The 24,180-nt window shown below is 38.7% G+C and overlaps 2 protein-coding genes across 4 annotated transcripts in view; both read left to right on the forward strand.

The window, feature by feature from the left end:
• plekhh1 (pleckstrin homology domain containing, family H (with MyTH4 domain) member 1) overlaps positions 1 to 9,992 on the forward strand; it is a 33,919-nt gene extending 23,927 nt beyond the window's left edge. For all 3 annotated transcript variants that reach the window (XM_085142812.1, XM_085142811.1, XM_085142810.1), the window contains 16 exons: positions 109 to 267; positions 1,415 to 1,495; positions 1,588 to 1,767; positions 1,865 to 1,976; positions 3,111 to 3,223; positions 4,266 to 4,442; positions 4,622 to 4,719; positions 4,819 to 4,996; positions 5,311 to 5,466; positions 5,919 to 6,016; positions 6,220 to 6,361; positions 6,516 to 6,658; positions 6,803 to 6,932; positions 7,194 to 7,277; positions 7,899 to 8,045; positions 8,637 to 9,992. In XM_085142812.1, coding sequence (XP_084998938.1) covers positions 109 to 267; positions 1,415 to 1,495; positions 1,588 to 1,767; positions 1,865 to 1,976; positions 3,111 to 3,223; positions 4,266 to 4,442; positions 4,622 to 4,719; positions 4,819 to 4,996; positions 5,311 to 5,466; positions 5,919 to 6,016; positions 6,220 to 6,361; positions 6,516 to 6,658; positions 6,803 to 6,932; positions 7,194 to 7,277; positions 7,899 to 8,045; positions 8,637 to 8,789 — 2,151 coding nt within the window. In that variant the 3' untranslated portion in view covers positions 8,790 to 9,992. The remainder of the gene's footprint in view (positions 1 to 108; positions 268 to 1,414; positions 1,496 to 1,587; positions 1,768 to 1,864; positions 1,977 to 3,110; positions 3,224 to 4,265; positions 4,443 to 4,621; positions 4,720 to 4,818; positions 4,997 to 5,310; positions 5,467 to 5,918; positions 6,017 to 6,219; positions 6,362 to 6,515; positions 6,659 to 6,802; positions 6,933 to 7,193; positions 7,278 to 7,898; positions 8,046 to 8,636) is intronic.
• A 2,347-nt stretch (positions 9,993 to 12,339) lies between these two features.
• The window catches only part of slc25a21 (solute carrier family 25 member 21), a 104,259-nt gene continuing 92,418 nt past the window's right edge, over positions 12,340 to 24,180 (forward strand). The window contains exons 1-2 of the mRNA XM_085142821.1: positions 12,340 to 12,497; positions 12,608 to 12,697. Of these exons, the coding sequence (XP_084998947.1) occupies positions 12,628 to 12,697 (70 nt within the window). The 5' untranslated portion in view covers positions 12,340 to 12,497; positions 12,608 to 12,627. The remainder of the gene's footprint in view (positions 12,498 to 12,607; positions 12,698 to 24,180) is intronic.

A 24,180-nucleotide genomic window follows, 5' to 3' on the forward strand; every position in this document is an offset into this window, starting at 1 on the left:
TTTTCATGGCTCTTCAGAAGCTGATTCTGATCTCTTCTGACATGATGCTGCTGTCTCAGTTGGCTTGGCTTAGCATTTTTCCCATATTTCTCCTTTCCATCTAATCAGCTGATTACAGAGAAGAAGACCTTCTATCTGACCGCGGATTCACCCAACATCCTGGAGGAGTGGATCAGGGTTCTGCAGAATATACTCAAAGTCCAGGCCAGTAGCCCGCTTACCATGGAGACGACTGCAAAGCCCTCTGTGAGAGGTTGGCTTACGAAGGTCAGAAGTCATTATTTAAACATTTTTAGTTCTAGTGAACCAAGCAAAATATAAAGATGGATAAGAGACTGCACAGTGATCATATGTGGGCCTCTGGTGAGAGTGCATTCAGATTTGTGCAGTGCTAAAAGTTATATCAAAGATCACACTGACTACCACAACTTTAACAATCTTGTCATCCGGATCTCTTAGAAAAGGAAGCAAAGTATTTCGATATGATATTAAAGTTCTGCTTGTTGGGGTAGTTGTATAACACTCAAAAATATATTTTTTTTATAGGCTTTTAGAAGCTTTTTGTCTTTTAAAGACAATGCAGGAAAACATGGCAGATATAGTCCATAATACAGTGAGGATCGAATAGAGCACTCTTAAAGCAGATTCTTAAAAGAACTCCTTCATGTTGGGACAACACCACAAGATTAGAGCTGTTGGAACACTGCAGAGCTTCTTTCCTCTTTCCCTCCACCTTCCTCTAGTCTCCCCCTGCCTTTTCTTAACTGAGGCCTGCTTGTTTTGCTAAAATTAAAACACTTAAACATCTGACGCGTGCGTGTGTGTGTGATGACTTACTGGCAGATGACTGACAACCCCAAGCTAAGTTGATGGAGCTCTTGTCCTCTCACCAACACCATACTCCCTTCCTGTGAGTTGGCTTTGATCTGTTGTGACATGATAACAGATAAGGCTGGGGATGTTCTTCCTGTCAGAGCTTAGTTAACCTCGATAACCCCCTTCTGAGGGAAGCACAGCTGGCTTCGTCTGGAAGGCATCCTCCAGTGACATCATTGCTCCATTCAGATACAAGAAACGCTTTGAAAGAACCCCTTCTCGGGAAAATGACATGTGATTATCATCTCCAGCTGCATCACTGTTTAATATGACACTGAATGAATGCAGCAGGGGAGTCGTGTATGTGGATGGACTGTTTTCTTTTGGCAGGAATTAGCTTGCACTTTACTTCTTAAGTGATTTTCACACTGGCTTCCCAACAGATGGACAGAAGCAGAAATTTCCTAATGATCATATTTCGGTCTATGTCTAGAGTTTGAAAAACTGACAAGCTTTCTAATATAATATATTCATTGTAGTAACTTCCTGGTAACTTTGGATTTGTCCTGAAACTTATTTTTTTGTCTTGTGCTTTCAGGTCAAACACGGCCACTCAAAACTAGTGTGGTGTTCTTTGGTTGGAAAGGTTTTCTACTACTATCGCAACCAGGAGGACAAGGTCTATTAAACAAACATCTCTCTACTCCTGACATTGACAAGACTTATTTTAGTGCTCCCTAGCTGATGCTGATTTGCCTTTCTCTTTTTCAGCTTCCTCTGGGTCAGCTGCAAATGCGGGAGGCATCAGTTCAGGAAGTAGATCGCTCCTGCGATTCAGACGAGGACTATGAGGCAGGCTCTCGAGGTTTTCTCTCCTCCCACTACACCTTAGTGGTCCAACCAAGAGACCAGAGTCCTACATATCTGCTCATTGGCACCAAACAGGAGAAGGTAGTCCAACAATAAATATGTTAATGAGTTGTTTTTCATTCAAAAAGAGAAATAAAATTCTGTTTTCATATTAATTAGTATGTTTTATTTTACATAGGATACATGGCTGTATCACCTGACTGTAGCAGCTTGTAGCAATGCAGCCTTCAAAGTAGGCACAGAGTATGAGCAGCTCATTGGTAAACTGCTTGATGCAGACGGAGACCCTGGTAAGAAATCCATATTTCACAACAAAAATAGTTCAATCATATCCAAACCTTTCTGATGTTTTTTTTTCTGATGTTGTTATTTGATTTTAATTATTGACAGCAGAGAATTAACAGGAAAACACCAGGGTGTTATAATCACATAGTCACTATCATTAGCTCGTAAGATAGTGTTTTAGTAACCCAAAACAGCGGTTGCTTTGTTACAAAAGTTTGTACTTTATCCTGGACAAGCCCCCACTTGTTATGGCTGGCTCACTCAAGTACATCAAAAGAAGAGAGAGCAACACAATAACAATTTTCATTAAGCAAATTTATTATCATAATCTGACAAAAGGTGAATAAAAATGGGAGAACTATAACTCAATCAAACCACGGTAAATGAAAATCAAGTTGGGTGCCTCAAAGGCAGCAGCCTTCAAGGAATAGAGAGAGCCGTCTTGAAAGGAAGTCAGGTTATATAGGCTGCCAATCAGGTGACGTCATTTCATTTATTCGATTTGCACTGTTGCCTCACAGTAAGAATGTCTTCAGTTTGATTCCATCACCTGGCTGGCTTTGGACTTAAATTATAAAAAAAATGTAAAATGTGTAAATTTTGGTAATGTGTAAAATTACAAAGATAGCTCTGGTAACTCATTGGCCAAATTGTCTTGTAATTAAACAGCAGAAATGTTTTGTTCGTTGACAAAAAAGTTCATTTTTTAGACACTTCTATAGTAGATAAAACCAGGAACAATGTTTATTGGTTGATTACTTTGATATAGTATGAATAGCCATGATGCAGGACTTTTTCCTTATGATAAGCTATAAAACTTGCAAAATTGCAGTTCATGTTTTCCAGAGTGCCCAGTGGGCCAGTTTGGTGTCTTTGCTGGGCCAATTTTGGCCCCCAGGCCTTATGTTTGACACCCCTGGCTTAGAATATCTATACGTGGGTATAAATGCACACAGTAGCATGCTGCATGTTATTTTGATCTACATTGCAGACAGTGTTTGAGACTGTAGCACCATATATGAATTTTTATCAGCTGTTGAGTCATTAAAGCTTTGAAACTCAATCTTTGTTTGTCTGTGTGTACTCGTGTTATATTTGTGCCTTTTTATATATGTATGTCTTTCACCGCCCTCTCCCAGAGTCTGTGTTGTGGAAGAGTGAGGCCTTGAGGTTCTGTAAGGAGGGTCTCCGCTCGCCTCTCACCACGCTGCCCTCTGAAGCTCTGCAGACAGAGGCTCTCAAGCTTTTCAAGGTCAGTGTGCCCACCTCTCACCCTTCTCTTTCTTTTGTTCCATCCCACTTACTTTTGATTATGCTTTTCCCTTTTATCCCTTTCTCGGAATCCCTTTCCACTTCTCTATCTCCCTCTCACTGTGAGGATCTGTTCAAGACATTATCCATCCCACTCCAGTTTGTCCCCCTCTTTAACCCCTTGTACTCTTGGATGAGCTCTGCAGCCCCCCCCCCCCCCCCCCCCCCCCCCCACACACACACACACCCCTCCTGCCACTAAACCAGATCAAAGGCTGAGGACCGAGGGGCCCAGCTCATCAAAAGTGTTGAAGAGAGATAATGGCCTTGATTATCTGCTTTCATTGAAGCTAACTGTTCCTGTGGTTTAGAGCCAGCGTGAAGGTAGCCCTCTTTTAAGAGGAGACATGGGAGGTCAAGGCCTTCACAGAGTGACAGCAATGGATATGGAAACTACACGATGGGGAAGAAGAAATGGGATCAGAGCAGAACAAGGACCTTGTAGGGAGATGGCAGATTCTTTTCCTCTCTTGTCAACCAGAAGCCCCTTCCTTCCAATTTATGCTTCACAGCCCCACCAACTACATTAGGATTGATGGCTGAATAGATCGGCTCTCTCTGACCATCCAGCCTTAAAAATTGTCCCAAACACACACAATGAAACTGAATGAAAGGACGTTGCATGCTTTTCAAGTCTATGCTCTACTTCATGTCTTTGAAGTATTAATGAGACTGACAAGACTGATTAAACCTGTTAAATGGCGTCTTTGTCTTCAGCTGTCACACTGAATGAGAACAAAGTAATGACATTCACCCTTTTTTCCCCCCTTACACTGGAGCTCTTCTTGACCTCATGCTGGGATGTTTTTTGTTGTTTTCATCTCAGCCGAGTGTTATGATCACCCAATCCTGTATTAATTTAACTGTTTTAAGTTGCTTTCGATATGCGTCCCTTACCTTTGTTTTCGGGTTTCTAGGTTTGTTGTGTCTCCACCTGTTGGTAGCTCAGTGCCATTAAATTTTGTTTCTTTGACATTTTGCAGTCCTGTCAGCTCTTCATCAATGTGCTGGTTGAGTCTCCATCTATTGATTACCACACCTCGCTGGCCCAGAATGCTTTGCAAGTGTGCCTGAACCACCCAGAGCTGCAGAATGAAATTTACTGTCAGCTCATCAAACAGACCAACTGTCGGACGCCACACAACTACTCTCTCACACAGGTCAACTCACTACACAGTAAAGAGCCAGGAGCCATGTTTAAAGCGCTCAGACATTAGTTTTTAAATGTACTTTTTTATGAACTTAAAATATATTTTTAAAAAATTTATTTTTTAAAAATATTTTTTAAGATAAAACGCGTTAGTTAAAATATGTCTTCTTTTTCTATCTCTCCCTGCAGTGCTGGCAGCTGTTGTCTTTGTGTGTGGCTCTGTTCCTCCCTCAGCAACATTTTCTGTGGTACCTGAGACAATATCTGCAACGCAATGCTAACCCAAGGTGAGCTAACTTAATCCACACCTTAAAATATAGCAGAAAAACTTCCAATACATAAAAACCTCTTCTAATTATCTTTTCCCTTTTTCCCACCACATACAGGAGTGAGGTGGGGAAATATGCAGTATATTGTCAGAGATCTTTGGAGCGAACTCTGCAGAATGGAGAGCGAGAGGCTAAACCTTCACGTATGGAGATAGTTTCCATCCTGCTGCGCAACCCCTACCACCATTCACTACCTTTCAGCATCCCAGTTCATTTCATGAACAACACCTACCAGGTAACACATAGCTTACCAGGTAGCTAGCACAGGTGTTGTAATGACTATACCCCTGTTTCGAGAAGCAAATAATACATTCTTCATGCACAAATTTCCTCTAGGCTTTCTTTAGTTGTATATATTTTAGTTCGCATCTATACCTTCCCAACTGTACTTTGTATATGTCCTTTTTGGAAAATGAACCTCCTTTTTATTTCTGTTACATTTCTAGTCTGATGTTGCAGTTTTTTGACTGCCAGTGGAACTACAAACTCCTGCAACCACTGCAGAATCTGAAACTCAGTGCCAGCTGTGTCCTTTGTTTTCTACTATAGGTAGTGGGATTCGATGGGTCGACTACAGTGGAGGAGTTCCTCAACACGCTGAACCAGAGGATTAGCATGAGGAAACCACAGCTGACTGGATTTGCCCTCTTCACTGATGATCCATCTGGAAAAGACTTGGAGCACTGCCTGCAGCCATCTGCCAAGGTAGGGCTGTGGGTCACAGACCATTAGTAGATGGGAGAAAGCTGCTGTACAGAAATCACTGATGATTTTTGGCTCTGTGGTTTGAAGGTAGATCATCTGTCTCAAATTTTCTAATAAGTTAGAGGATCAGTAGTGAGTAGTGGGATTATTTTTTGGCAAATTTACACTGTCCAAACATTTTTTGACAACTTATGATGTGGTCTAGTATATGACAGCCTTTCTCTGTGTTTTAATTCTACCCAGTCATATTTAAAGTAGTGCCTCTAGATTTTTTAATTATTGCTGTTAAAAGAATCCACCATTCCACAAAAGTATAGGTCTGTGTGGCTCATGCAATGCACTGTATATATGAGTTTGTGTACAAATCAGAATATCTAGATCACCAGCTTACTGTAACATGAGTGAAAAAATGTGTGCTTGTATAACTTGAGACTAACGTTTGCTTTTCCCAGATCTGTGATGTTATTTCCAAATGGGAACTGGCTCTAAAGGAGCTGCATCCTGGGAAAAATGAAGGGACACGGATTGTCCGGCTAACATACAAGAACAGGTATGACTTCTATTTTCATATCTCAATTTTGTAGCACTCAAACACATCAGCAACATTGTACTTTTACTCTATAGTCATAGAGATGTATTTAAAGATTTTTTTTAAATGTTATAGACTGCAAAGTGAAATATGCTGATGTTATATCTCAATTTTCAGTTTCTCCCAAGAAAACGGCCTTAATAACAATATGCTCCTGTATGCAGGTTGTATTTCAGATCTCAGGTAAAGGGAGAAATGGAGCGAGAGCGCCTCCTGCTGGCATACCAGGTGAATGATGAAGTTCAGCAAGGCCATTTTCCTGTAAACAAAGAGCTGGCTCTTGAAGTGGCTGCCCTCTTGGCCCAGGTCTGTAACAATTTTATCAAGAAAAAGAGACTTTTTTTGGAAGGAAAAAATGCTATTCTTTTATCTACAGTGCTGAAATGTATGATTTTGTGTGTTTTTTTTTTTTTTTAAAGCATTTTTGTCTTTTAACTATCTGTTTTCTTTTGTCCTCCAGGTTGAACATGGTGATTTGGACAGACCAGGTGCCTCCTCTCCCTCTGGCTCTTCTCAGGCTAAATCTCAAATAATTCTCCTTCAAGCCTTAGAACGCTTCTACCCAAAACGCTACAAACAGGACTGCAGCTCCGAGCAGCTCAAGTAAAGAAAAAACCCCAAAAACGAATAAATGTGCCATTCCACAATTTCTTAATCTAGAACTCGATCTGAGAACTTTATAAAGCTTTATAAAGCTTTGTTATCCTGCCATATTTTAACTCACCACTGTTCCTTTTATCCTCTCAGAGACCTTACCGAGCGTCTCGCCACTAAGTGGTCAATGCTGCGTGGGTGCAGTGCATCCGAGTGTGTAAGAATATACCTAACTGTGGCTCGGAAATGGCCTTTGTTTGGAGCCAAGCTCTTCAGTGCCAAGGTAACAAAAAAGTTGAATACATCTCTTGTGTTGTTTTGTGACTGATGTTATTCTATGTGAAACTTTATCGCCCCCTGTTTGTCTAATCAGTCTTTAAATGTCGGTCTTGATGTGATTCTTCATCAAAACCAAAGAGCATACTTAGATAATTTTGACTGAACCATACCAAAATCTTGAACTAAGCTTTCAAGCCCAAACCTGTTTGAGATGAAGCTGTATAACATCTGTAAAACGACCCTTCTTTGGTTCCCCTGTCCACAGCCTGTACCCCCCTCTCCTATTGAGCAGAGCCAGGTGTGGCTGGCAGTCAATGAGGATGGATTGTGTGTGCTGGACTACACAATGGTGAGTTTCAAGCTGAGCAGACCATCCTGTCATGTGTTTTCAGAATAAAATCTGCTGCCAGAACAATTTAGAATTTAGAAAGTCCATTCTTTTATTGAATTTCCGGCTTGACTTTATAGCTGTTAAATCTAGAGATAGCTTTTAACTGCTGCAGCAGCTGGATAGGACACAGCTGCAAAGCTTTCTTGACCCACTGGTCTGGAATGATTTTCATTCTGTGGTGTTTCGAACCCCAGAAATCCCAAGGAAAATAAAACGGCCAGCCTCTGAATTCACATACTTGACCCTGACACACAGCAGTTCCAACATGTAAACTATGCTAACGTGAGCTCTGTAATTTTCTGCAGCTCATGTTGATCCATTTCATTCTTGGTCTGGCGTGCAGACCATGTGCCTTCAGAAAGAAATGGGAGAAAACAAAGTGAAAATCAGAATACGTTGCTGGAAATTATGTCACATATCTTCACACTCAATTTACTCCTCAAAAAGAAGGAGAAACCAAAATGATTTCCTAAGTGAATTCCATACTATATAATGAGGTCAGCAATAAAATCTGAACATGAATTCTGTTTATATCCACTTCACTGCAGATTTCACACTGGCAATGCTCCTTTTTTTCAGCACACTCTGGTCACATACTCCTACCAGTCTGTAATTACCTTTGGCGGTTGTCGTGATGATTTCATGGTGGTCACGAGCCAACAGAGGGAGGCTGGAGCCGGGAAGAAGAGCGTGGAGAAGCTGGTCTTTGCAATGCCTAAACCTAAGGTATACTTCCTGCTTTCATCATTGTAATTATCTATTTTATCTATCTCTATTTTATCTATCTATTTTATTTATCTATTTTTTTCTAGTGTTACTTAATGCAAAACTTAATGCAAAAGTGATTTGCAGAGAAGAAGTCAACAACAAAACCATACAAACAACAAACTCGCACATGTGTCTACAGGTAAAAGTGGGGAAAAGAACAACAGCATACATACATGTGCATAAATTTAGAAGTTTCTAAATTAAACATAGAAGTTTCTTAGGGCGTTACCAATGTGAAGAGGCCTGACTGTAAGAGTTAAAGTGGGCTTGAATAGACTAATGAATGCTTTGAATCTGATCTATCACAATACACCCAGCACAGCAAGAAAGTGAGTACAGGTCAAGTTCTGAAAAAGTACTCAAACATATCCATTTTCACTTGTTTAAACAACTTCACATATTTTTCTGGAGCTTTAACATGTGGTCAGATTGCATTTACCTAATCAAGGTAAACATATTCAGTTGGCTTTCTTGCATTTTAGAATCACATAAAACTCATTAATATCATTGACTTTAGGCTGTTAAAATCAGTTTTCACTCTCATGTCAGATACTGGAGCTGACTTTGCTCATGGCCAGCTACATTAACCACTGGAACCCCAGCCTCCCATCTGCCTCTCACCAGCCCCTCAGCCACTGGGATGCAGACAGCCGGCACTTCCCAACCATGAACTACACCACCAAGGGCCCCACGCTACTGTGAATTGCGAAAATAAAAAAAATTGAGAAAGACTGTTAGTAGAGGGAGGTTTGCTGACAGCAGTTACTATTACTTTGCATTCATCTGGAGTGCACTGGGTTGCATGTCCTGAGTTTTCATTCTTACAGAAGAGGTACTTTTATTAAAGTTTTTATTATTGTTGTTGTTCTTATTAAGAGTTAGAATTAGAAATGTCAGGATCAGTCTTTTAGACTATTTATTTCAACACAGGTGTTTCAACTTTGCATTTCATAGGTGCTAGTTCACTTGGGAATTCAGTGTTGAAATTGGACATCAGAACCATTCCTGAAATACTGTAATGATCTGAGGACTTGATGATACTCGATGTTCCCACTTGCAGAAGTCATAATTTGTCTGCCTGTGTGTCACTAGAATTATTCATCATCAGCGATCAAAAGTAAATGACAATGAAGCAAGAGTCTGAATATGATGAAGAGCTGCTGCTCGTTTAGAAAGGAGCTAATGTTGCGTATTTTAGGACAGATTCATACATTTTAATCTGTTAATTATCCATAATATCATATTGGACTAATGTAGGGTGGCAAATAGCAATTAATATGGTAGATTGAAATGACTAATTTCTCAATTAACTAATTAATAAAATATTTTGTCCTGCAAATGTCAGAAATTTCAGTTGATGCCCCTCACAGATGTCTCTCTAGCAAATGGACAGATTCAGATTTAGTTGAAAAATAGTCTAAAAAGTTTAAAGTTGGAAAAATATTTGACTCTTGAGTTTCTGGAAACAGTGAATTGATAGTATTTTCTTGCTTTGTTCTTTCACAATAAGACAAAATAGTCTTCCCTAATTACACTAAACATACAGTATATTTAAAATTACATTATTTTTAAATGAGCATCAGGCAAACAAAAGGAGAGAACACTTTCTTTCTTTCTTTTTTTAAAGAGCTACCAAAATATTATGATGACTTGAACTGTTTTGGATAAACCACTGTCTTGCTTATGTTCATAATAGCTATTTATTTCTCCATAACATTAGGAAATGTTTACCACAAATGTCACATTTGTGTGGGGAAAATGTAGTTTCCTTTGTGTTGCAGAGTACGTCTGGTTACTGTATTGACATATGTTGCAATTTAAAAGATGTAGCTTGTATGTCTGTGTGTGGTTATTAAAATAAATGATAAATTCCTCTGCTGACTTTTTAGCTCCAGTTTTGTATAAATTTTGTAATGTAGACTATTTAATACTTCAGAGTGGCAGAAAGTATTGGAACTAAGTACATTTTTTTTAATTCAATTTTCAATTGTTTTATTTAAATAGCATCAAATCACAGCATCAGTTGCCTCTAGGTGTTTTATATTGTAAGATAAAGACCCTGCAATAGCAAAGCGAAAACCCCAACAGTCAGACAACCCTCTAGGAGCAAGCAATTGGCAAGAGTGGGAAGGAAAAACTCCCGTTTAACAGGAAGAAATCTCTGTTGAGTTGGGCTCAGGGATGGGCGGCCACCTGGCATGACTAGTTGGGGGTGAGGCGTGCTTCCATTTTTATTAATTATATGTCTAAGTAAATGGTAGAAACATTTTAAATGCTATTAACACTTGTCCTATTTTCTTTTCATGGAACAAATGTTCCGCTGGCTTTCCCTTATAAAACACTCCTGCTACTAAGTACTGTAAAGTTTAATCATGAATCAGAAGGTTTAAGCAATGGTGACAAGAATCGTGTTCTAACCAAAGCGTCCCTTGGAGAGCACAGAACTTCTTCTCTCATTCATTTTGTCCATAAACTTACCTTCTGTGCCGGTTGTACACAGCCTTCCAAGTATATAATAATGATAATAATAATAATAATAATAATAATAGATTGGATTTATATAGCGCTTTTCAAGGCACCCAAAGCACTTTACATTGCCATTATTCATTCACTCTCACATTCACACACTGGTGGAGGCAAGCTACGGTTGTAGCCACAGCTGCCCTGGGGCAGACTGACAGAAGCGAGGCTGCCATATCGCGTCATCGGCCCCTCTGGCCAACACCAGTAGGCGGTAGGGTAAAGTGTCTTGCCCAAGGACACAACGACCAGGACAGAGAGCCTGGGGATCAACCCGGTGACCTTCCGGTTACAGATACACTTCCCAACCCCCTGAGCCATGGTCGCCCCCATATATTATCTATTATAGGGCTCACTGCTAAATTTCTACATGCCTTCATTTCTAAACAAAAAAGAATATCTTTTGCACTTTTTCCATTGTGCAATAAGGCCACATGCTCTATTATTTTGAATTTATAGCAAACAATCTCAATGTTGTAGCTGTAGATGGACATTTACTTACCTTGAAAGTCTTACTGGCTGTGTGTTTAACTAGACTGTTTGCAAATGAGGATGTCTGTACATAGTTAAAAACATTGTGCTCGTATCTGACTGTTTACTTCACAAACTCATCCAGAGTTTACCCTTTGCTGTTTTCCCTGTAACCTTATGTTCTTTGAAAATACACAAAGCAGGTGGTATTTCTTAACTAGTTTCTTCAGAGTGCAGTTTGGCATCCTAAATGCATCAATTTGCTTAAAAGTAACACAGAGACAAAAAAAGAAAAAAGAAAAAAACAGTGCTGGAGGAAGAAAAAAGTTTGAATAACAAAACAAATTATATTGTGAAGAGTAAAAATACTCAACTCAGCACTACACAAAAAAAATGACCCTGTTCAAACAAATATACAATAAATAATGTTACAGGGATATTATTTTCAACAGTGTGAGTCCTACATACATTTCACATCTTTGTAAAACAACACATTTAACTGGAAAAGCAATGGGAATCTACAGCACCTGCTCTTAATTGATCTCTATGGATCACAATGTTGGTACATTACAAAAGGGATCACGCAGATATTATGCAGATATGCATGCATTCTACAGATAAAGCATAATGCATGACTTTAAACCATTATAAACACTTTCAAATATGAACTTTGGACAAATGGGATAATCTCCAAATTTGTCTTTAGCTGACCTATTTACACACTGTCCAACACCACATCACATGGACCTTGTACCACAAAGCTGTTTGACTAATGTCTAATCAGACTTGCCCCACTGCTGTGTTTTCATGTTGACTTCTACCGAGTGATGTCTGAGTTCACGGTGCATGGCAATTACAACATAGATGGGGATTGGGGGGGGGGGGAGTAGTATCTGATTTTATTTTATTAATTTATTGAAGAGGTATTGTATAGTGTGTTGCTTCTAGATCCCCAAACCCCTGAAAACCACGAATAATGCTCGTGAGTGGTCTCATACTGGCGTGTACACCAGGGCTCTGACCCATCTAAATATTATAGGATTATAATTAATTTAATTTAAACGCCTGCATTTGTAATATAATCAATGCATAAAGATTTAATAGCTGCCTTTGTTTAATATAAAGCACTATAAAACATAGGATTATTTGCTTTACGTTTATCGGTGGCTGGATTATTAAACTATTCAGAGAGTGGAGAGGTAAGTGTGGGCCCGTGGGGGGGGGGGGGGGGGGTAATTACTCATCCAACTCACTCATTACATATTAGCCTAGCCTAGCCTAGCCCGTGAGCACTCGGATAGATATTGCTGCTGCGCTGTCTCCAGCGTGGGCAGGAGCAGAGGAACCTCTGAGTCAACCGTGAGCCGCGCGGGGCAGGACACCACCCAGCAACCTCACCAAAGACCACGAAACCCACAGGTTTGTTGCGGGTTAATGAGCACCGACGCAGGTGTAATACAGCATTAACGCCACAATAGCAGTAACCTTACAGAGCGTGTAACAGCGTTTGGCCGTGTTCTCTGTGACAGGGCGTCTAAAAACACTAAAAATGACAGCCACAAAGCCACAGAGCATGCTCCGAGAAGCCTCTCGTCAGGTCATCGCCGGTGGATCCGCTGGTAAGTCCAACCATGGTTTAACTTTTAATGATTTTTAGACGATTTATTTAAATTCCTTAACACTTCTGAAAGCGTGAACGTAGCGAGGTGAAAGCAGCATCGCTACACGGAAAGCACCGACGCACTTCTCCATTACTTTCTAAACGCAACTAGCGGTTTCTTGTTGTTATCCGTGGAGCCCAAAGATTTCCTTGTGTTGCCAAGATAATTCCCACCCTCTTCAAATGCTGGATTTGCACACCGGGACACAAAGCCAATTGTGCGCATGCGCGCAACTGCTAATCAACTTAGCTTTCAGCTTTAACAAATCGCTGAACGATATTAGGATGTAATTGCTGGACGAGCTTATTCAGTACCAGTTTAGACAAAGAAATTAGGTAAATGCTCATTTTGACATCACTGTTATTAAAAGTATAACTTCCATGCAAGTTGTTTTCTATCACTATTTGCTTTCCTTGGATATGTCGTAGGCTAATAGTCTTGGAAATGCGCATTATTGATTGGCTCCCACAAGGGCGTAGATTTGGTTTTGGCATTGGTGGGAACGGATGATTCAACCACCGAAACTTGTGCCCTGCCCTTTTCGTCTTTGCTTGATAAAAAAAAAGGAGAAATATACTTGCCTACAGATGCTATTCTACATGCTTTTAAACCATTTAAAATTACAATTCATAGTTTTATATGTGAATTATATAATGTTAAGTTACTGTTAAACAAATGACTAAGTATTTTATACTTTAGTTTACTTCAGCCATATTCCTGTGAATAAAAGTATATGTTTTTATCAATGTACCATGGTAATAACAGAAGCGAAACGCAATATTGTGTCAGGACAATTCATTATTTATGCACAATAAACAAAGGAGCATAGCGCGACAATTTCTGTTCTGTTCTGTTCAATTTCTGTTCAGCGCCAGACTTGCTTGTAACCTATATCACCAATTATGTTGAGAAAAATGGGTTTGAAAAAAAACGTATTAACTACAACAGAAGACTGACCTTTGCAGAAATGCTTGGAGCAGACTAACCTGTGAGCTGGAGTGTTCTGGGACGTTATATTTTGTCTTTGAATGGCTGTAATCCAGGCCATCAGTCGCCTCGTTGTTACTTCGGAAACATGGCTCGAACAATTTCTCTTCAACGACGTAATCCGATAACAACCGATCTCTTTACCCGTCGGCTTTCCGTGGCTGTCATGCGACCGGCTATTGCAGTTAATACAACAGCTTCTTGCCATTTTTTGTGTTTCTTTTTATCGCTGTATAACTGATTTCAATTGAAAGCCTGCGTGCACTAGTACCGCTTGCCACGAGTTCCCAGAATTCTTTGCGGTTTTACCCCTGAATGACGTCACATTTTCAATCTCTATAAATGAGATACCATACAAAAATAAAAATAGTTTAAAATACATTCATGAGAATAAAAGAATATGACTTTAAGGACTTAACAACATTACTTCAGTTATACTACACCAACATCTCTTATACATTAGCACTAAGGAAACACTGAATGACCTGGTGGTTTTTGTCTATAAAACTACTCATCTAAGATTACCACAAAGTAACAGATCTCATAGCAAAATTATGCAACATTTTAGGCACACCATTGCCCCTATCAAGTCAGTGAGCTGGAATGTTTTACTCTAAAAATGAACTACTGTTACAGCAACAGACATGGACTACTGGTGTCCCACACAACAACTCAATGTCCACTATGTGAAGAAGCCAAACACATGCCTTCTCCTCTCATTAACTGAGATAAACTGCTGGCATATTTGTTTTACATCTATACTGTCCAGTCTCTCCTGGTGGACATGGCAACACGTTATTCATGGTTACATACAATTTTAGACTGATGTGGGCCAAAGCCTAAAACGATGTGCCGGGAGTTTGCTGTTCTCCCCGGTTCAGATATTTGAAGTTTGCACAGCTACATTCTCGCCTGAAAATTTTTTAAACGTTTATTTTGCATCCCAGAAAGAGTAATAAGAGGGGCACTGAAATTCGGGATTGTCCGAGAAAAAACGGGAGGGTTGGCATGTATTGCCTTGCATAGCCTGTAACGTTATTATGATGGACATATTTTATGAGTGAACTTGACTTTAAGTGACTTACAGGTTTCTTTGAAAAATACTTTCTTATATCCAGGTTCTTTTTACTGCCGTCCAGGGGCAATTCTAGAATCAGAGCTTTGGGGGTGCTGAGCACCCAGAGAGCTGCCCAGCCAGGCAAGATAAACCTGTCTCTGTCAGTCCCTGCATCCTTAAATGTTGAGTTCTCTCTGACTGTCCCTTTGGTGCATTTAAACCCCTGTTTCTCCCTGTCCTCATCGTCTGTTGTATTCATCTCCATTATCAGTCATCATAATTTTACCATCTCTGTGTAAGTCTGCAAATTTCTTTATTAAATCATAAGATTCTTAAATTCATCAAGTCTCTCTGTGCCTGGGTCCTCGTCACAAAACATGACATCACTGTTTTGTACATTTTAACACAATTTAATCCCCACATTTGTGAAAGAAAAGCAAAACACTTTTTTGAAAAGTCTGTAACAAAACCATCAAATCTGATCAAGGTTATTTAAATGCTGCTAAAGAAGAATGGATTGGAATAAAAAAAATACATATCCTAACCTTAATTACTGGGGGAGGATAATGAATGATGCTCATAGTGAGTAAGAAGTAAACTGAGTGCATTTTTTGGACAGAGATTCACTTTTAATGTGTATGTATAATATAATACAGATACATAAAAAACACTCCCGAAACAGAATAAATTGTTACAAATAAATTATTACATAATATTAATAAAAACTATAAAAATGGAGGCAACTTTGCCTGTGGTAGAATGTATGCAATGTGTACAATGTATGCAGATACTAATTTTACTAATTTAATAATACTAATTTTCTGTTGTAAGATTTATGAGTTTCATGCTTTCATAGTGGTACTTAGGAGAGCTTGACATTTTATCAGGTGGTACACACTGTAAAAAGTTTGAGAAACACTGAGAAGTGTATGTGTGCTTTTGGAAAACATTTAAAGCTGCTGTACAGAATCTTTGAAACAAGCTTAAAACATTTTTAGAATATAAACAGAGCACTCTGCTTCTCTTTACAGCTCCTCACTCCACCAGGGCTGTTTGGCACTTTCTGACAGTGTGCAAATGTGATGTACGTACTGCGGCAGTCATACAGACAACTGGACGGTCCAAAAGCTGGCCTACCTATTACTGGCTGAGGTTTTAGAAGAGTTGTGGCTGAACCACATAAAAATATATCATTAATTTTAATCTCCCCAATCAATTATAATGTTATGTTGGAATGTTGTTAAAGAGGGTCAAAAATGTTTCAACCCAGTTTGTTTTGCAGATTCTGTATAGCAGCTTTAATATAGGGAGGACACAGCTTCCAGATTGTGTGAGTTTCTGTTGTGCCTGTCACTGTTCCCTGTCTGTTTTCTTACCTGGTTCTTCCTGACCTTGCCCTTTCTCCTCACGTTCCCCTCTTTCCTCTCTCCCTCTTTGGACTGACAATCATACACAAATAGATTGTATTCAATTAGATGAAAATTAAATTAATATGAAAAAATACTATTAAGATCACTAATAAAAAACGTCCTCTCTCAGTGTACTTTCAACCAAAAGGCAAATAACCAAACCACATGAACATCTAATAAAAGATATAAATATTGAAACACTGATCCAACATTATTCTTGATTGACGGGTCATTTGATTTTACACTTTTACCTGAATGTGGCTCCTTTTTTTTGGAAAAAACTTCCTCATATCCATTATGAACCTGGCTGTCTCTCTGTATGCACACACACACACACACACACACACACACAACAGGAGTTATAAGGTTAATGGGCATTCAGTCAGTTAGCTAGTTAGTATCCATTTAAAACAGGACAGTGGTAACAACTTTAGGCTACGGAAAATTTAAAGTTTTAGATTTTTAAATAGGCTGTATACATTTCAATGGGAGGAACAGGACGGTGAAATGTCGCTGAATTTACTACAGAGCAGGATGGATTGTAGGGTAGCAAACATTGTCGGAAAACACGTTTTCAACACTGCAGGTTACCTGGTGTAATGTTTTTCAGTTAAAAAGAAACATGGTCTGACTCCTACCTAACTATATAAAGAGTAACTGAAGGTTAAATGCAGCTAATATGTCCTGTTTTAAGCCAGGCACTTACACCTCCGCTCCGCTGTGTCTCAGCTACCATCGCTCTGGCAGCAAGAGAGCTAGAGCCAGAGCAGGGGAGAGCTGGAACAAACCATTTTGGGAGGGGGGGGGTTATCTATACTTTTGTTGTTAAAATGTTACGTCTCAAACAAGTACAGCACTGTATGCTTTTTATATTTTTAGTAGTGTGTCACACAAACAGCAAATATTGTCAAAAAAAAGTAAGAAATCTTTGGGGGTGCTGAAGCACCCCCAAAAATGGGCTAAAATCGCCCCTGCTGCCGCCCTCCTCTCCTCCTTGCAGGTCCTGGCAGCGCAAGTGTCACTACCCGATCCGTACCGGAAACCCGATCGGTACCCCGCATGCGCAAATCTTACGTCACTTCCTCTCTTTGCCAACATTGCGACATTCAATATATTTGAATGACAAGGTTAGCGGCCAGTTAGCTCTTAGCATTTCTCAACAGCTCTGCCTCCTTTTCGACTACTGGGACATTTAAACTATGGATAATCCGTATACAAACAAATTCATGCTTTTCTCCTCAACAGAGAGCGTTCCCCGATTGAACAACAGCGCCGTACAATAAGAAGAATGGCGCCTAATTACAGACTTAATAATATTGACTTAGCAATGTGTCACGTGAAGATTCAGCAGCCAGATTAAGTGTTTACTGACAATTTACAGTGATAGCGGACATTATCATCACTATTCCAGTCAATCCTCTCCACAAAGACAAGCATAAACACACTCGACTGTCACTAAATCAAATTTAACACACGTTTGTAATGACGCCAATTCAGTTTACAATAGGGTTCATTCGCTCGGTCAGCAGGTGGCAGTATCCTCGTACACTGGGAAGTAAACTGCCATTAAACGAACAGAAGAAGAAGAAAACATCTGCACATGCGCGGTACGGATTGGGTAGACCCGATTTGTACGGTCCGACTTTGCACATGCGCAGTAAGGATCGGGGAGTCCCGATCCGTAGCTATCTTTTTATTTTTCGTTTTTGTCTACATTGTACTGAAATGCTTCATTATTGCAAACATTTTAAGATATACTTATTATTCTTAACATTTTAACAGATACTCTGACCCATAACTATCGTAAAACGCTACGACCGGAAGTAGACACCTTTCGCGTATGCGGGGTACCGATCGGGTTTCCGGTACAGATCGCCGCTGCTAAAACTAAACAGAGCTCCCTGAAAAGCACAGCCAATCACATTGGCCATATTTGTCACATGATATAGGACTCCAGTAGAGAACGTAATTTAACTCTTTCTGCACCGCTGGGTGAATGAGACGCTGACAGATCGCTTTTTTTTCTATCGGTTTTGTTTTTCTTTACTCGAAGAGATCAAATTATTGGTGGGGACAATTCAATAATCGCTGGATATTGGTGGGGACATGTCCCTTCCGTCCATGCCAAATCTACGCCCTTGGGCTCCCAGATCAAAATCTGCATTTGTTTATCAGTTGAGTAACATTTTCAAAATAGAAACTCAATAGACCAGGGGTGTCGAACTCCAGGCCTCGAGGGCCGGTGCCCCGCAGGTTTTAGATATCACCCTATTTCAACACACCTGAATCAAATTATTAGTTCATTAACAGGCTTCTGGAGAACTTAAAGACATGTTGAGGTGATAATTTAGTCATTTAAATCAGCTGTGTTGGATCAAGGACACATGTAAAACATGCAGGACACCGGCCCTCGAGGCCTGGAGTTCGACACCTGTGCAATAGACTGATGATATTCTTCTTAGTGAGCACTCAACTGAAGGATGGAGAGAGAGGCAGACTTCCATTAAAGTTGCTAAAAGTCATGTTACATTAAAGGTGGATATGAGGAGCAGTGAAGTATGCACATCTGGTTACAGCAGTTTTGAAATTATGCCGATTTTTTCTGAGACTGTTTGCATAAGATCGGCAAACAATGTGTTGAAGTCCAATCTGTCAGTTTTACACCAACAACTCTCAGATATTTCTGTGATAAACCTAGAAAAAGTTGAAGCTGAAGTTAACAGTTTTTAATATCTTCGAAGTGCTTGCAAAAAAGTACTCAAATTGGTTTTAAATGGTGCTAATAAACTCTTTCTTCCAACATATTAGAATTCAAAATATTTTTATGGCTTTACTTTATTACTCTATATACTTTTTGTGCACAGAGAAGATATATGTCGCCTTACCGTTACTATGTTTTAGTATTAGATTAGGCTATTCTGAATTGTCTCAAATGTTCAAATATTTGACAGCATTGGAGCTAGAATAGAGTATTTCTAAAGACTCCAAAATGAAACATAAAGTTTAAACATCTGGCTACCATGTGAGTGGGAAAAAAAGAAGTTCAAATTGAGTGGGTCACAGTTGCACAGTGAGAACAAACTAAATAACCTTTAAAGTGTCTTTTGTCTATGGATACAAGACACTTGAAAGATCATGAAATACACACTATCCTTCTTATCATCAGAGACAGAACATGAAGAACTAACAAAGAAACAACTTTTTAAAAAAAAAAATGTAAACAGCAAACAGCTTTATTACAATCAGTAACACAAATGTCCTTCACTGTGTTCTAAAAACTATTGACAGCAACTCTGAAATGAAACTCAACAAATGCTACATCCATTTTAGTCTCAGTGCTCTCAGGCAACGTCATCACTGAGCGCTCCACACTCAGCGACCTTTAGAAAATCCCAGGGACCTCAAGGTTATACTATTTAAATATTTGTGGAGTGCAAAATGAGTTGTTCTATTTTTGCGTTTTCATGTTTCAAGTTAAGTCACTTGGGTTGTGATTTATTTACCTTCATCTGACACTATAATGGAAGTGGGTTACTGGGTTTGCATAGTCGGGATATACAGATGGATTCACTGCTTATTTTAAAAGAGGAGATCTTTATAGCCAATTTCAATGTGTCTGGCTAGAGATATTCACACTTCATAAAAAGAAGGCAACTGTAATTAGTGGTCTTATTATATATCTAATTAAATGATAGTTAATTAAATTTCACAGTGAGAAGGGATAGTTTACTAACGCTTTCATGGTTTCCTAAAAAAAGAGATTAGGGAAACAAATAGTTAATAAGTACTTTAATTCATTTATCTTTATGCATGCTCAACTATCCGGGTAAGGAAATCCCAAAAAGTTGATTCTGTTCATCTGGACGTAGCGTCACTCATCCAAGTGACTTCTTCATTCTCAGCTGACTGCAGGTTTTCCCAACTTCATAAACAGCATGTTTGCATAATTGCAAACTAGCACCACATGTTAACAGCTAATTGTTAATCAGTGGTGCTAGATTTCAGTCATTATGCAAATATACTGTTCATTACCATGTTTCAATATTCAATGAGCCTTGTCTCAAAATATTGAAATATTTGATAACTTTGGTGCTAGAACAGTTTTTCCTAAAGACTCCCAAATTAAACAGGGGTTAATTAGGATTTAATTAATTTAACTATAATTATATTTTTGAAAACAAAAGAGACTTTAAAGTTCATCAGCTTAGAAAAAGGCTCTTTCTTAATTTTAAATTTAATTATGTATTTAATTTGCTCGTTTATCTCTTAATTTTAAGTGTAATATAAAACTTAGACATTAGAGTCAAACTGGGGTTCTGTCACTTCAGGATTATGAGTTTTAATTCTGTATGAAAGACGCCATGCATAACCAGAAAGGGAGCAGAACTGAGCTTTGTTTTGTCTTTGTCTTGCTTCACAACACTTTCTGAGTGGTGAATGTGAAATGTGTTACATTTGAAATGTTGAAATTGGCCACACACTGGTTGTGGTTCACTGCGTTAGAAACTGTGCGTCCACTGTTCTTTATACTGGTACATTTTTGTGAGATGTGTATATATAAAACTATAGTTTTTATTTTGCTTATATTGGAGGAGAGCCAGGGAATGATTTGGACAAATATGCAGAAGTCTCCGCTGTTGTCAGTGATTCTGCAGTTGGTGTAATGTCTTTGGTTAAAGATTTGCATGGTTAGTCATTGAATTTGAGTAATCATTTACCCTTTAAAAAGAACCACTGTGAAACTCCAGCTTTAGTTTCCATTACTCTTGATGTGCAGCTCACTGTCTGACAGTTTGAACTTGTGGTTTGTGTGGATTTCTGCATTGGATGTGAGGGGGAGAAAAAGAAAGTATTGTGGATGCTGTTAAAGTCTTTTAATGCATACAAGGATGCAGTCATTCCAACAGAATTTCTTTTATGGCGAAATTTTCATTTTCTAAAAGCTTCTTACTGCCTGATTTTTGTCTACATTAACTCATACAACCTTTAACATGAATATTATATGTTTATTTAGACATCAAGGTAGTTGTGTTCCTCTAGCCATTGTTTGTTTGTAGACTGAAGTGTCAGTTTTGCAGTTGCAGGATTGCTTATTTATTTGCAAAAAAATGAGCAAAATGGTAAAAAAAAAATTTAAGAACAAATGGTTTGTCTATATAAGGTTATTTTTCATGTTGTTGCTGATGTCCTCCTCACTGAATTCATCTATGATTTATTTTTTGTCTACATATAGTTTTTAGCTTAATCTTCTAGTTTAAGCATATATTTCCTAAATATTTAAAAACTGGACTAATATAATATTCACTTTTGATATGTCAAAATATTTTTTGAATCATTCGCAATTTTCTCTCAGTATTTTGGAGCAATATTTACATTGCACTTCCATATTTATATTAATATTGCGTGCAGTATTTATATTTCTTTTGCATTTGTATTGAATCAATAAACAAAATGTAAATTACTTCATCACACGGATTGGCTATAGAGTCAAACCCAATAACTTTACAAATGCCCAAGAAACCTCTTGCTCAACATTATATTCGCCTCCTTTCATCAAAAGATTGTCTATCGAGGTGAAAGTGAAGCCTAGAACATGTATTCTATTTCATCAGTCTCAGGCAATTTTACTGACTTGCAGTCTTCCGGGCAGCACGGTGGCACGGTGGTTAGCACTGTTGCCACAGAGCAAGAAGGTCCTGAGTTCAATTCCACCATCAGGCCGGGGTCTTTCTGTGTGGAGTTTGCATGTTCTCCCCGTGTTTGCGTAGGTTCCCTCCGGGTACTCCGGCTTCCTCCCACCGTCCAAAGACATGCAGCTTGTGGGGATAGGTTAATTGGATAATCCAAATTGCCACGAGGTGTGAGTGTGTGAATGGTTGTCTGTCCCTGTGTGTTGGCCCTGTGACAGACTGGCGACCTGTCCAGGGTGTACCCCGCCTCTCGCCCTATGACAGCTGGGGTAGGCTCCAGCACCCCCCGTGGCCCTGAAAAGGATAAGCGGAAGTGAATGGATGGATGCAGTCTTCTGTTAAGGGCTAAACTGGTGTTTCAGTTGTCATGCCATTGTTCTTACTTTTTATGTGGTTAAAGCTAAAAGTGGGTAGAGGCCTTTTGTGACCGGTTTGTTCCTGTGCTATATTTGTCATTATCAATTTAAAGGCAAATTATGTACATATATATATATATCTATATAGATATATATATGAAATGAGGTGTTATATTATATTATTGCAGCTTGTCTATCCTTGTCGATTCCTCACAAGCCCCCTGGGTCTGACAACCTTCTGTCTTGATTCGCACTCATCTGTGATGGGGGCGTTCAGGGGACAGAGGGTTATGCCAGAAGAGAAAGACCTCACTGTTTTAACTTTTTTGAAAATCTTGATTCTGTGTTAACAGGGAGACTGGAGATAATTTATGTCCAACCTGGTCACAGGGCTTTAGTTAAATGTGGTTTGAGTGAAGAAAGCTGTATTCGTCACTCTGTAAAGTGATCTGATTTCAGCTTGGCATTCTAGGTGCAAGCAGCTATTTTTGACCTTTTTATAGGGTCAACACTCTAACTGAGCTCCATTTCTTTGTAAAGACGGGTTGTGAACTTCTTTCCTGTGATAAGCTGACAGTTTGTGGAGTCTGTGTGTCTGTTTCAATATGTTTTTTGGTGAATATCGAGTTTCTGTGAAATACACTTTTTTGCAAATTATTTTGTTTTTAAACAAAACTGAAACATTAACTAATTTCAGTCTCTCCTTCCTCACAAAGTTTAAATCTTAGTTGCGGTTAGTAGTTTTAGGCCCATCTTTTGAGGAGCAGCATGTACTCTGTATTGTGTGAGGGTATGTTAAACAAATGCATTGTTGACACAACAAAATAAGTGAATAGACAATGTTTACAAATGAATCTTATAAAGTAGAAGTTGAGGAAATTGTTCATTGTTGTTACCAGTGCATTTGCAATAGGTCTACATTCCACATATTATTACAACAGAATTATTATGGTTAGAATTATAAAATAATTCAGTTTAGCTTTGGTAAGTTTCCACAGTGGGGTTGCTTGTTTTACTTAGTTTACATTGATTAAAAATGTGTTGGGTTTTTTGTTTTTTTTGTTACAGATTTAAATGCATTCATTCGTTTATTTAATGTGACACTGGTTTATTTGCTTATTTATACAAACTCAACATTAAACTTATCCACCCAAAACTGCCTAATTCTTGTTTTTGTAACATATCTGACTAAAATATACTAAAAGATAAAGAGTGGTATGATTTTACAGCTAGTTTTTTTTTTTAATTTACTATTGTAAATTAGTAAATTTTACCAAAATAGGTAAAATGACCATTGTCGTTTATCAGTTTGTTAATATATATATAATTTTTTTTATTACTTTTTAATAGTCATTCAAAGTTTGTCCACAAGGGGGTAGTAGTTGCATGTTATGTTTAGTTTCTTGGTAAAGGGAAGTTGCAACTTTTTAGAGGCCAAGCTTCAGTCACTACCTTTGGATGCAAGGAGACAGTAGCCATTTGTGCTGCATCTTAAAGGCAGCTTAAAAACGTGTTTTCTTATTTGGAGGGGGAACAAGACATATAGTATAGTAATAATTTCCTTTAAGCTAAAAAAAAGAAAAAGAAGGAAAGCACTGAAAGAGTATAAATATTAAAATAATGCAGTCATTATGATTAAGTACCGAATGAACTAAATATAAAAATAGAAAATCTATCCAGTTACATGCTCTTTGCTGTAATGTTTTCTCAAAGTCCTTTGTTATTTCCTCGGTAGATGCTTTTTTAAAACTCCATGAGTAAATCGATCCGTCTCCAGCAAATGGACTGTGACGACATGAGACAGACGCCCCGCGTGTGATTACTGCAGCTCTCCCTCCAGACTGTCAGAGCCTCGCTCAGACCGCACCGCAGCTCCTTTGATATAATTGGTTTTAAACAGCGGACCTGAAATCAGTCGGGAAAGAACAAATAAAGCCACTTA

This window comes from Neolamprologus multifasciatus, chromosome 19 (genome assembly GCF_963576455.1).
Source record: "Neolamprologus multifasciatus chromosome 19, fNeoMul1.2, whole genome shotgun sequence".
In the NCBI taxonomy this organism is placed as follows: Eukaryota; Metazoa; Chordata; class Actinopteri; order Cichliformes; family Cichlidae; genus Neolamprologus; species Neolamprologus multifasciatus.